Genomic DNA, 13,347 nt, shown 5'->3' with positions numbered 1-13,347 from the left:
GCCATGTAACACTTTATTGTATATTGAATTATGTTATTGGGCAGAATATCCTGTGGGATGCACGACTTACTATGGGCCTTACTCAGTCGAATGTCTCAACACACTATGGTACGATGCAGAATGCGTGAGCGAAGGCTCAGAACACCCTCCTAGGTTAACTGCTGCAGAACTTGAGGCCTTTACCGGAATGGGATTGAGGTTTGTTGCTCTATGGCTGAGATATCTGTTGCAGACTCTGACGCTTATCGCCAGAGATAGAAAGCTGTGAAAAGGAGAGTGAGTGACGCATGTACAATTGTACTCAGTACCCACAGGAATGATGATAATTTACCTTCATACCTTGAACTTTCGTTGCTGGATTAGTGCAGCATAAATATGATAGGATTTCTACGTTCAAATTTAGTACAATTAGAATGTTACACCGTATTCTCTGCTACATCTTTGTTTTCAGACGTGTGGCCTCGAGTTTCAAGGACATAAAAGATTCTGCTGATGCGGGCAGTGTCTCTGATAGGATCAAGTGCTATGGCTTAAGTAAGTATCGGTGGGTTGCATAAATGTGAAATATTATTGACCGACCGACCGACAAGATATCGTAATGGTTAAGCGTCCGGCTTCTTGATCGGTAGGTCGTAGGTTCAATTCCCGGCCGGGTCAGACCAAAGACCTGATTAGTAACACTGGTATCCATGGCTTCCCTACTTCGCGCTCATGCATTACTGGGATAGCATGGAGGGGTGGTGCATGACTTAAAAAGCCGTAAAGGCTATATCTGCACTTCCTTGTCCAGCGGCATATGCACATCATGCACTCATGGTATGGATATGCGCAGATCGTGTGTATGCGTATCATGAGTCGGTGTATATGCCGCAAAAACATCAAGGACAAAAAATAAACTACGTTCTTCCTTCCTTCATTTCGTCTATTGCAGGGGTTCTCAACTTCCCTCGTATAACGGGCCGCATTTTAACAGCGAAAGACGCTGCGGGCCGCAGAACATTATTTCCATTTATTAGTGGGCTATTATTAAATTTAGGCTACTATAGCCTATTTACCAGTCATATTCGGGCGTTATGTATATTTTTATTGATTCTAAAGAATTAATAGACAGAGTTCACAAGATTGCAGTTTATTTGTGAGAATATTATCTTCCAGCGGCGCAAGCATATCCCGTCATTGAGCGTGCATTGCATTAGTGGCCCAGTCGGTATATGCTGCACCTTCAAACCCTTCCGCCAGAGAACCGAAGTCTCTGTTTGAATGCGTGAGCGAGCAAGTATAAAATCACGGTAACTTTTTCGCTACAGAGCTTTGAGCTCTCAGTGATATGAGAAGAAGTTTGGAATCCGGGTATTTCTGAACAAACCAATCAACCCTACTCCTTTTCTTTTCATGGATGGAGCCCTGCACCAATACAGATAGAATTCATCTTTGTTAAGTTGATGTCTTTCGCTGGTCCCTACCCGCGTTTGCCCTGCCAGCATTTCCACTCAGATAAAAATAAACCAGGTAATTAATTAGCTCTGTAATGTCTGTGGAGTCAGAGGATTCGTCCGATGCTAGGCTAAAGTAGTCTACGCGTCAACGTATTTCAAAACATACGATGAAAGATCGACTGAAATTGCTGTTACTCTTCTGGTCACGGTTGAATCAGACAACTGTAACTTCGAAATTTGTCAGGTGATGTTGTCCTTGCTGTTAGTATCAGAAGCAGCGAATACTCGTTTTATTGAAATCACACCTTCTCTGACCAATTTCATGGGTTTAGCGATATTCCACGCAATTTTAAACCATGTGTCTGTAACATGGTCGACAATTTTAACAATGCCTCGAAATATAGATTGGGGGGCATGACACCTAGCTAGCAATGTTTTTTCTAACATCAGGCGATATGTATAACTTCAAAAGAAAGTGTCGTGGTATAATTTTAATCTTCTACGCGTCGTTAGGAAAACTGTTATTCGACAAATATGTCACATCGGTTTTCCATTTATATCTGAGAAAGCAAATTGATTGCTCCAAACAGAGTTACAAACCCAGTTCCCGCCGTTCCTTGTTTTTGTATCTGAGGTAAACACCCTTTAAGAGTGTACTACATTACGGAATTCTCTTGAACTAGAGTCCAGCCGAATACCGATTCAAAACAATAACAATCTACAATCGAGCATATATCAAGAAACCAGAACACATAGAATGAGTAATTAAACGAGACATAGACGGTGCGCTAAGAGAGCTAAGTAGCTAAATTAATATGTAACATCGTGCCAGTGGCAATTGCGTTTATAATGAAAGATGTCGCGGGCCGCAAAATAAACGTCTGCGGGCCGCGGGTTGAGAACCCCTGGTCTATTGTATATAGTAGTATAATTTCATTGTGGCAATGAACAGTTGACAAATGATTCAAATTCAAATGATCATTTAGCAAATTTAGTATTAATGACATGTTGTATACCTTTAGGATACCCGTACAATTGTAGTAACTTCTATGGTCCACATTCTGAAGAATGTTTGATATTTATTTGGGAATATATGTGCTCAAAGGAAGGAACTTCCTACCCTCCTAAGCATTCGCCTGCCGAGCGGGCTCGTGTTAATGGACTAACTCTCAGGTGAGTCATTCATTATGCTTTATAGTTCGTATTCAATAGTATGGCTTATTCCTTTTTAGGCAAGTAATCAACGAAACCACGGAATTATCGCTAAGTGGGGATAGAGAGAGTGCGCTTGCTTGTACGGGTTATGGTGAGTGTGGATCAACACATTATTTAGGCCATTCAGGGCAACTTCATATTGTTAATTTATTCCATAAAACCTTCACCTCTGACCCTCATCAGTAACATTTCTTGTGTTATGTCGTTGCCGTACCACAATGTATACTAAGTATTTGTTTTCACTATAATAGCGTCATACAGTTCGACATTTCCTGTAGTTTGAATTTGATTTGCCATATTACTGACGGTCTCTACTGATGAGTCAGAAAGCTTTTAGTGAATAACTTGACATTATTAGGCTAAGTTATTGTTACGTGTTATGCATTATTTCGTCATGTGTTCACGTTTCTGATTTTTCTTTGTAGTATTTCCGGAGAACTGTACGTTTTTCACGGGCCCGCACCCGATTGACTGCCTGGTGTCTATATGGAAAAGTGTAAAATGTGTTTCGCAAGGGACCAAGTATCCACCGAAGCAGACGCCTGCAGCATTGTCGCTATTAAATCGATGGAATCTCAAGTAGGTGTCGTTATCACTCAGTACCAGCAGTCTTGATCGGTATAGGGATTTCGTAGAGTTCAGTGTCAAATTAGTTAGGTTCACTATTTGTGATAGGAATATATGATGAAAATAGTTATATCTTATCAGAAGAATCTTTACTCCAATCATAGTTATGTCAAGTCCGGCATATAGTCACTGTTACCCATCACATGAGTTTATGTTGCCAGTTATGTCAATTTTAGTTGAGCCATCTCAATATAGATTATATTAGGGTTAAAACCAAGTCACAATGTTTGGAGTCGAAAGTCAATCTCACTTTTATAGTTTCAACTTGTGTCAAGTCGAATCATTTTCAATTCACCACCGAGTCAAGTCCGAGTCCAAGTCATTTAGTCGAAGATCGAGTCTGAGTCCTAGTCTTTTGACTTGAGTCCTAACCCAAGTCATTTTGTTCACTCTTCAGTTTTCAGTTCAATCCGGCTGAACCCACGTTTTTAATTCTGTTCGAGTGATATAGAATGGCTCGCTTTCATAATATTGCAATTTTCCTCAGTCTTAACAGTTTCTGGTCCTATTTTCCAAGTATCAGTATTCAGTACTGCCAATAGACATAATATTAATAATGTGGTAACTTAACTATTCTTCGACGTTACAATGAAATGTCTGTCTTGGCTGTCCCAGTCTCGAGTCATATGACTTTATTCGAGTCATGCAAAATGCCTTGAGGCAAGTCAAGTCACCAAAAAATCGCGACTCGAGTTGATTCATGACTCGAGTGATTACAACCTTGGATTTATACCAGCCCAGTCTAATTGTTTACTTATTTCCGGCTTTGAACTAATTGTAATGCTAACATTTCAGAGAACTAAAGGATTACTTACAAATAACTGCCGATTTGGCAAATGGCGGTGATGTTGAAGGACGGAAGCATTGTTACGGCTTGGGTAATATCATGTAGCAATTTTCATACCAACGAGGCCAGTGCATTTCGATTTTAGTTTTTCCCAAACACTGTACGCAATATTACGGGCCGCATCGCATGCCGTGTCTTGTGACTATGTGGGACGATTCTCTCTGCTTACCTCAAGGCATCGCTCACCCAACAAAGCTATCAATTAGCGAGCTTTCAAGGCATAATTCGCAAAACCTGAGGTATGGTGTTGATGACATGTATCGAATTCACATGCCACAAGTGTTCACTTTGTAGAGAGATCATGAACGAATACAACGGGACAAAATCGTCTGCAGATTCTGGGAATCAAACTGATCAGCTTCGTTGCTTTGGTCTGGGTGAGACTCATCCGAAGATCGCCAAAACCTCAACATCAAAATTTCTAATATCTTCAATTTGACAGAGTATCCTGCGGGTTGCGAAACATATTACGGACCATACTCAGTCGCCTGCCTAACCTCGATATGGTCTTCTGTGAAATGCTTTCCAGAAGGAACGGGTTCGCCTGATAAACTCTCATCTACAGTCATCGGTTCTTACACTGGACTCGGTTTAAGGTGTGAAATATTATCGAAGCTTGCATTATTCGGAAAATAGTTTGGTGGTCCGTGCCAATACCAGACATGCTGACATCATTTTTCGGCTTACCATTAAATCGCAAAATATGGTAACCGTAGCTCTCAAGTGCAAACATTCACTTTGATACTTACTGATCTTTTAAAATGTTAAAAAACGTATTGAAAGTAGAGGTGGTATGTGTGTTTCTATTGGCTCAGTGTCTCTCAACCGATTTGGCACCGGCTGCTTTTTCTGGAAAATTTTACTTCACTTTTTAAAACAGAAAAATACGACCAATGCGAAACGAATAAGTGATGTACCGTTTGATTAGGAATTTGAACGCCTAACAAACTAGGCCACGAAGCTAGACGAGAGCAATGAAACCGAGCGTATATATAATCAATAAGACGAGATTACCTTGTTGTAAACAAATACAAGTTTTGGTTACTTCCTTAAGGAGTCCACAACACATACCTAGTACGAATAAGTACGTGCTATTCACGGCGACAGAGATCTCTTCTTTCAAACAAGCCATGAGGGACCACTTTTGCTCCATTAACTCGATCGATACTATCAAAACACTATAGACCGTTTCACCATAAACACGCAGTCTGTGCTGCTATGCACTGATTTGCAGAATATATTCCTTATACTGTTTTCGTTTTGTGTGAAAATCGTATTTTAATGTTTTTTCCTTCTAACACTCTGATGCACAGTTGATTCTTTGCGCAAGTAATCTATAGTAATGTAATAGATGTGTAGTAGATGTGTATTTTTGTATTTGTGACTCAAATATTTAGGGCTCCCCGAAGGCTTGCAGATTTGCATAAGAGTTCACCAGGTTATTACAGGTTAAGAACCACTGTAATTGTGGTTGGAGGAGCAGTGGATGATATACTATGGCGATGGTATAATATTTTAATAAATTGATCATTTTTACTCATTGAAGATACTCCTTAACATCGCGATTATCCACCACATGCTAACTGGCTTCCACTTTTTATCAATCAAGGCTTTACATCGCTGAAGGCTACATGACATCTTCAACTATTCCTAATGCTTGATCTCAGTCGTAACTTGCGAATATCTATTTGATTTCTAGAAATGTGATATCATCTTTTAATGACACGGCCATCTCCGCCAATAACGAGAACCAGGCACAAGAGATGAAATGCTATGGAATGGGTCTGTATTGGTAACATTCGAGATGCGATTGTATGACAATGTTGTTATTTTTTCTTCGTTCTTCGTTTAGTTCCTCCGGATGAGTGCAAAAAGTTTTTAGGACCTCACTCAACTTTGTGCCTAAACACAATTTGGCTTGGCGTTGGTTGTCTTGACAGCGGGACACGGTATCCTGCCAAATTGTCTGCAGCTGAACATACTCGCATCGACGCTCTTAATTTAAGGTGACATCATCGTATTAAGAACAATTTTGTCGTTGATATTTATATTGAGGTCATTCCTAACCAGGCAATACATGACTGAGACAAATTTGACCAGAATTTTGTCCGACGGGGGGGATGCGAAAAGTCAACGAGACTGCTTTGGTTTTGGTAGCCTTCGATGACTCCTTTTTCATTGAGTCTGCACAGCAACAATACTGCTTTTCATTTATTTCAGTTTATCCGGACGATTGTACCACTTACCATGGCCCTCACTCTGTTGAATGTTTGGTCACGCTGTGGACTACAGCGCGTTGTTCACCTCATGGGTACAAGTATCCAACAAAATTGACTAGTACAAGGTTAAGCGAGCTTGATTCGATGAACATAAGGTAATCCATCAATGGTATCGTGTATCATTATGACATTAAGTATCTGTCATAATTTTGCAGAGAACTATCATTTTTCTTTATCGCCACCTTTGATTCGGCTGAAAGCGGCAATCTTGTCAATCAAACTTATTGCTTCGGAATGGGTAAGATTATTGCATAGTCATGTATGGAAACAATGTTGGTGTAATCTTAATCAATTTGCACATCTGAATATAGAATGCTTGGTATAGGTTGCTATTTGATAAACTTTGTTGTCATTGGTCCAATTCTACTGCCTTACGCTTAGATTTCATAATCTCAATAATTGTTTGAAACAAAAGTAATTTGCTGATTAATGGCTCCGCCTGGATATTACTATGATCATTCCTACATGTATATATCACACATGAATAATAAGTAACAAGTACCAAAAAACTGCTGGTATCCGTGTACTTGTACATGTACAATGTCCATTGTGGCAATTTTGCGTCTCCGTATTTCTCTCAAATTTAATACTTTGGCCTGGTGTTTATGAACCTCAATTGTATCTTTATTAACCTACTAATGCCTTCGCACAGAATATCCAACTGGCTGCTCAAAGTACTATGGTCCGCATGATTTGGATTGTCTTCAGACTTTATGGGAATATAGTCACTGTCTACCCGAGGGAGAAGCTTATCCATCTAAATTAGGAAGCGGGGAGCTCTTGCGCTATGACTCTATGAACTTGAGGTAATCAAATACAGGGCTTCACAAACTGTGAGTCGTGACACTGTTGCTGTCGCTGAACTGCCCATGTGATTCTGTGTAAGCTGTCTTCCCTTCAACTTACAGCGCCGCAAAGTCCTATAAGGTTTCCGATGTAAATATACGCGATCTTTAAGTATGGTAGAAACAGTATATTACTTGAAGTTCCAATTTATCGAATTTCCTCATATCCAAATTATAATACGTCACAGTAGTAGCACGAATAAGATATTCTCCCAACAAGATCGGTAGATACAGTGGGGGAACGTCCGGTGGGCCAATTATTATTGACAAACCGAACCCTATCACAGCTATATCCAGAATATTCCGTTAGACCAGACCAGGAAGTGTCGTCAAGCATACGCCATCTAGCGAATACAAGTATGGCACATAAATTATTGCACCCCTAAAATTAACATGAAATGCCCACAGTAACAGACACCGTTATATAAATATTAATTATTGTCATGGGTAGAATTAAGTGTGAGTAATTTCATTGCTGAAGTTGATATTCCATTTCGTACGATAGTTTTGCTGTTGTTATCTGCTATGCCATTGGCGTTGTAAAAGCAAATATGACCTCACAAATTCTGTTTCATACACTGTCACATTAGACGGTCTTTATCGTTTTATAATTTTATGTTGTTATTCGTTTCACGGAATGCATTGGTTGTTCACAAACTTGTCACTTGATATTGCATTCAAAGGACTTCTGTCGAACAAATGGCAGTTACAGTACACAGGTTAAATTTTCCATCTTCGATTCCCGTATACGTTTTTCTTTCACAATGGGGTCTTAGAGAAAAAAGTTTGAAAAGCCCTAATCTAATATACATGTCGTTGTGCGCATTGGATATCTAAATGCAGTTTCTTATAAGGGATATTATTCGCGACTTCAATGGAACGAAATCGTCTGCTGACGCAGGCAACGTAACAAGCCTACTTCGTTGTTTCGGAATGGGTAATATTAGAGCTAAGTGAACAAAATGATTTTGGGTGTAATTTGGGCTTTTTCTCAGAATACCCTAGCGGTTGCGCTACGTATTACGGACCATACTCGGTGGCTTGTCTCAGTGTTGTATGGGAGAATGTCAGATGTCTTTCAGAAGGATATGCATTCCCCTCCAAGCTATCGTCCAGTGACGTCAGTTCCTTTACAGGAATGGGCTTGAGGTATGATATGTCTCTGCTTTCAAATATTTCCTGGGATTTTATGATCTACTGTCAAGGATTAGCTGATGGACTTATTCACACTGGAATTTATGTCAACTTGCACTTGTGAAAATCGCCAACCGCTTTTTTTATAGACCGCTCGCAACTCTCTTCAATAACTCAGCAATTGCTGCTAGTAAAGGTAGAGTGAGAGATCAATTGAAGTGCTTTGGAATGGGTTAGTATTGTGTAGTGATATTGTTCCTTTTGGGCTTAAATTGTTCAATTATTTATTTCACTATTCTCTTTTAGAATTCCCTACTAATTGCACGGAATACTACGGCCCTCATTCAACCGAGTGCCTCTCATCAATGTGGCTAAGTGTGAGTTGCACACGGGAAGGATCAAAATATCCTTATGATATAACTACGAGTGAACATGCAGTGTTAGATACTCTAAACTTCAGGTTTGTTATTCTTACTGTCTACGTATGATTCTTCCTTTCTAATGCGCTTCCTCATAGGGATGTTATGGCGCGATTTAATGAAACATATAATCTCGCTAACAAGGGAAATGTAACCAAGCAACGGGAATGTTTTGGAATAAGTGAGAGTTCTTACTGAATTTGCTTTCATCGTAGTTGGTCTTCATTCGCCTTTCTAGTATTTTCGTATGGCTGTGATCACTTCTACGGTCCACACACTACCGGCTGTCTTGAATCAATGTTGAACGAATCCAAGTGTTCGCCTCAAGGGGATCTGCATGTCAAAAATCTGAATTCAACTCAGAAGGACGAACTTGATGCCATGAACATCAAGTATGAATATCATATATATGTTACATTATATTTAATATTATTCTTTTTGTTGTTCTATTCACTACATTCCATGTTCTATTAGAAATTGAAAACCCGGCTATAAATTTGAATTTTACATGGGATATTCTATGTATCAGTTCCGATTTCCATTAGGGGTTGGGAGAAAAACTGAACCCATGAACATGTTTGTGCTTTTTTAAGGATATAATTAATCCACCCTATAAAGGTGCAACATATTTTCAGAAATTGGTAATCTGTTGTAGATGATAGGTATGCACTTAGACTCTGGTTTTAAAATATGAAAAGAACTTTATTAAAAAAAAAATCTCATTTTTCTGCTGGAAAAGTCCAGTTCATCCTAACCTGAAATGTTACCTCCATTTTCCCATCAATTTGGATGAAGACATTAGGTGTCACTGACTGAAGAAAGTGACTTTTTTTGTATATGTGTTCATCATTCCTCCTGGTAATAGAGTATTCTTTGGTGCTTTTTGCAACATTGTTGGTTGCAAAATCTTAGAATATAAATAATATTATTTACCGTAATATGTTTTCAACCTGTAATTTATCATTTACATGCAGATTTTATGAACATTGTCGTTAATTTATGGTACTGAATAGGTTTATCTGCTATAAAAGCACATGTGCACTTTCAGAACGATTTCCACCATGTATAATAAAACTGCCAAGGAAGCTGACGAAGGGATTAAGTCAAGCCAGAAAAAATGTTACGGACTTGGTAAGATGCGGAGTAACTGCACATACGCAGTGGTATAGCTGATGCACTGCTTTTCTTCAATGTTTATCTATCAAACTCAGCATAGTTTGCTGATCCACATTATAACTTGCAAACTGAATGATAATTTGTATTTCTCAAAATATTCAAACTGAAATTATTGCCAGTGTACCCGGGAAATTGTACGCAATATTATGGTCCACACTCAACAAAATGCCTGTCCTCGATATGGCTTGGGTCAGAGTGCTTGAAGAAAGGATATAAGTATCCCTACAATCTCACCGTAACTGAGCGTGCAAATCAGGCAGCCATGAACATAAGGTATGTCATTTTTGTATTATATTTTCTATTATATTCACACACTGTTTTTTTGCAGAGAAATAATTTTATTGCACAATAAGATCTTTCGCTTGGCTAACGATGGCGACAATGCCAAACAGGAAGAATGCTTCGGTCTTGGTAGGTTGGTCACTTTGTTTTAGCGGTCGTCATTTTGCAAATCGTTCACTCTTTTTAGTGTATCCTGAAAATTGTCGGACGTACCACGGCCCGCATACGACAGATTGTCTTGAGTCGATTTGGAACAATTCAAAATGTGTCCACCAAGGATTTCTGTATCCGGACAAGCTAACACCCAGTCAACGTGCTGATCTTGAAGTCAAGGACATCAGGTGGGAGTGCTTATGGTACTGTATCCTTGTCTTGAGTAATATCTTCTACTGAAACTACAACCGGTGGTTGTATTCTTCCGGAGGATAAATTTATTGGTTCCTTGTTACTAAATGTCGTCGATTGGTACTTTTTGGATGTATCTCCAAGTATTCAAAGCTGGCCTTACACAACATCTAGAACTTTGATAGAACACAAACACCAATCAAGCTAATTTGTATACCTCTATGAATAGAAGATGGTCCTGTCAAATTATGTCTTTGTGTTGGTTCATGGCACTGAGATTGCTACCCGAAGCTGTAACTGACCGAATCTGATATATCAATACTTGGAAATTGCAATGAACCAGCTTGGGTACTAAATTATGCACGAGGTACGACAACCTCCTTTCGGTATAGGCTGCATCAGGGGGCCAGTGGCACTCTGTGATGCCGTTTAGTCTGATCAGGGGTGCCACGAAAAATGAAGTGAAGAGATTTGTCAGCAACATATAATAAAGCATGAAAGACATCCAAATTATGAGTAGCATTGGGGAAGCCTACGACTAGAAAAAAGGTTGTTACCGGCAATGAGGTTGAAAGTGATAACCTTCACACCGCCATCAGCATATAAGGTTGTTGTCATCAGCTTCCCAAATGTTACACTCAGGGTGCTGGTAGTGCTAGGGTGCGGCAAACTATTTTTCCCTTTCTGAGGGTGCCGCGATATCAATACAGTTTAAAACCATTCTATATCTATTCGAACAAGATTTGCCGTACACCATTAGATCTGAATCCTAACATATCTGATGAAATGTTACATGGCATTATATATATAAAATGAACTGCTGCATAATGAAACAGTGTTACAACTTTGGTGATTCCATGACGCCTTGAGAAATCAACGGCGCTGGTTAGCATGACAACACTCGATCAAATGTCAATATCCAAAAATAGTAGGTTTCTCACTATCGTGAGCCCATTTAATACGTTAATAGCAGAGTGTGAGCTCTTATTTTATTGTTCACATTTGCAAAAGGAGGCACCGTAATTTGAGTAATCCCTCCGGTTATGTGCCTGCTAACCTGCCACCATAGCTTAATATGAATTGGAATACAAGCAGTTGCATAACATCATTTTCCTCATCATCAGTAGATAGATAAAGGATTCATCAAATCCCTGAAGAAATGCACACTGATGGCCTGAGAATAATGGAATATATCAATTTGTACTTCGTTGAGCCGATAGCAGACGATATAGATAAAATTAAGATCTGGATAGACTTCACACCTTATTTAACCGTTTCGCACCGGCGTGTCTATTTTTCGACATGCCGGTACGAGAGAAGAGTACCGTAATTGAAACCACGATATATTACATATTAATCGTGCTAGGTCGTTGCTGTTCATTTCTGTGAATAGATATTGATCGTACAAGTTCATTGATACCTTGTAATTTGATATTTATTATATCGAAGACGTCAAAATCGTATATCAAACGCCGTAGATAAATATGTTGCAAAATACACTGTGTCGGCAATTTGCGCGTCATTGACCACTCTCATATAACGTTCTGTATGTTTCGTTCTAGCCGTCTTCGGGCATAGTTGTTTCATTATGTGAATAGCTAGTGTCCATACAAGTCCACACGTATCTTCATATCTGATATTAGTTACACCTAAGCTGATCAAAAGCTATGTGATAGGCCGCGTGACAAAAATATCCGCCGACGCATCATTTCGCAGACACGCGCGTTCCTCATACCCGCCGTATACACTGTCGTTTGGTTGGTTTTATTCGTCATAACCAGCTGTAGTTTGTTGCTATGAATAGCGATTGTCAGTTTCTGTTTATATTTTGCTAAAGCTACTATACTAGTTAGTTCTATACCGCTCAAGGTTTCATTTGAAAACCGGGAAGCGAATTCCGCCAGACTACCGTACCAGCTTCAAGCACATGGCTGAATACCCGTCACATACCGTGAAATATATCGTGTTCTGATAGCCATAAACATTCATAGATTGTGTCTGTGAATTGTTGTAGCCTATATGATTCTAAATAACGGCTAATGGTACAGTATAATTCGGAATACATACAATATTACTCAGCGATTATACCTACGCAAAAGCGTGCGTCTGGGTATACAAAGAGCTGTCGTACATCGATATATATCTTACGTTGTAGTAATGATAAGCATTTGCAGTAAATCATTATGGTAAGGACTGTAAATATCCGTCTACGAACACTAAAATAACTAATATAGGGTCACAACAGTTTGAGTTATAAGCCTTAGAACTTACCATACGCGCGCGCGTCACGAGCCATGACTCACTCTCTCAGCGGTCTGCCGCGAGCTGACTAAAACGGTCGGCATTGTTTTGATTAGAAATTAGCGCCTGCTAGACGTAGACCGTCGACTCAGGGCTCTCTAGAACGATGAATTCTAAGCCTATACAATACACCAGACTGTATCGTCGTCGAATACCTATACTAAGGTTCATAAAGTACGCAATTTAGCATGCCTGTTCCCAACCAACGTTTTCTCGGCTTGCTCTTGATATAAGTGGCCAGATACAGAGCTCGAAATGATTTGAGTGGCGCAATCGGATCCGCGTTGAAATTCTGAATCGAACGCTACCTTGTTTACCGTGCTCCAATCCCATTAAGGTACAGTTATTCGATTTTGAAAATTGAAGTCAAATTTTTCGAAAATTGCAGCCGATGCCATTCGGTTAACAGAGTAATTATACTATCTGTTATGTTATATTCAG

The 13,347-nt window shown here is 39.4% G+C and overlaps 1 protein-coding gene and 1 long non-coding RNA gene across 6 annotated transcripts in view; one reads left to right on the top strand and one right to left on the bottom strand.

The window, feature by feature from the left end:
- LOC145446363 (uncharacterized) overlaps positions 1 to 13,347 on the top strand; it is a 79,145-nt gene that overhangs the window by 13,437 nt on the left and 52,361 nt on the right. For 4 of the 5 annotated variants that reach the window (XR_013917276.1, XM_080324630.1, XM_080324632.1 and 1 more), the window contains 25 exons: positions 45 to 198; positions 452 to 534; positions 2,459 to 2,609; positions 2,669 to 2,742; positions 3,077 to 3,230; positions 4,074 to 4,156; positions 4,211 to 4,364; positions 4,420 to 4,502; positions 4,568 to 4,721; positions 5,825 to 5,907; positions 5,978 to 6,131; positions 6,196 to 6,278; positions 6,346 to 6,499; positions 6,560 to 6,642; positions 7,057 to 7,210; positions 8,104 to 8,186; positions 8,245 to 8,398; positions 8,533 to 8,615; positions 8,690 to 8,843; positions 8,901 to 8,983; positions 9,041 to 9,194; positions 9,851 to 9,933; positions 10,098 to 10,251; positions 10,307 to 10,389; positions 10,448 to 10,601. Coding sequence is in view for 4 of the 5 variants with exons in the window: in XM_080324630.1 (XP_080180756.1) it covers positions 45 to 198; positions 452 to 534; positions 2,459 to 2,609; positions 2,669 to 2,742; positions 3,077 to 3,230; positions 4,074 to 4,156; positions 4,211 to 4,364; positions 4,420 to 4,502; positions 4,568 to 4,721; positions 5,825 to 5,907; positions 5,978 to 6,131; positions 6,196 to 6,278; positions 6,346 to 6,499; positions 6,560 to 6,642; positions 7,057 to 7,210; positions 8,104 to 8,186; positions 8,245 to 8,398; positions 8,533 to 8,615; positions 8,690 to 8,843; positions 8,901 to 8,983; positions 9,041 to 9,194; positions 9,851 to 9,933; positions 10,098 to 10,251; positions 10,307 to 10,389; positions 10,448 to 10,601 (2,986 nt within the window). In the remaining variant the exon portion in view is untranslated. Of the gene's footprint in view, positions 1 to 44; positions 199 to 451; positions 535 to 2,458; positions 2,610 to 2,668; positions 2,743 to 2,852; positions 2,988 to 3,076; positions 3,231 to 4,073; positions 4,157 to 4,210; positions 4,365 to 4,419; positions 4,503 to 4,567; positions 4,722 to 5,824; positions 5,908 to 5,977; positions 6,132 to 6,195; positions 6,279 to 6,345; positions 6,500 to 6,559; positions 6,643 to 7,056; positions 7,211 to 8,103; positions 8,187 to 8,244; positions 8,399 to 8,532; positions 8,616 to 8,689; positions 8,844 to 8,900; positions 8,984 to 9,040; positions 9,195 to 9,850; positions 9,934 to 10,097; positions 10,252 to 10,306; positions 10,390 to 10,447; positions 10,602 to 13,347 lie in introns of those variants that run through there. The other variant, XM_080324634.1, reaches the window with a different exon arrangement.
- LOC145446369 (uncharacterized) lies at positions 5,966 to 13,346 on the bottom strand. The gene is made up of 2 exons (XR_013917278.1): positions 12,877 to 13,346; positions 5,966 to 9,135 (listed from the first exon to the last, which is right to left on the bottom strand). It is a non-coding gene; the product is annotated as an uncharacterized LOC145446369 (long non-coding RNA).

The sequence above is a fragment of the Botryllus schlosseri genome, chromosome 9, assembly GCF_051294905.1.
Source record: "Botryllus schlosseri isolate E-star chromosome 9, Bs_hap1, whole genome shotgun sequence".
Lineage (NCBI taxonomy): Eukaryota > Metazoa > Chordata > Ascidiacea > Stolidobranchia > Styelidae > Botryllus > Botryllus schlosseri.
Note: the sequence above shows the minus strand (reverse complement) of the source record. Positions and strands in the feature narration are given on the sequence as shown.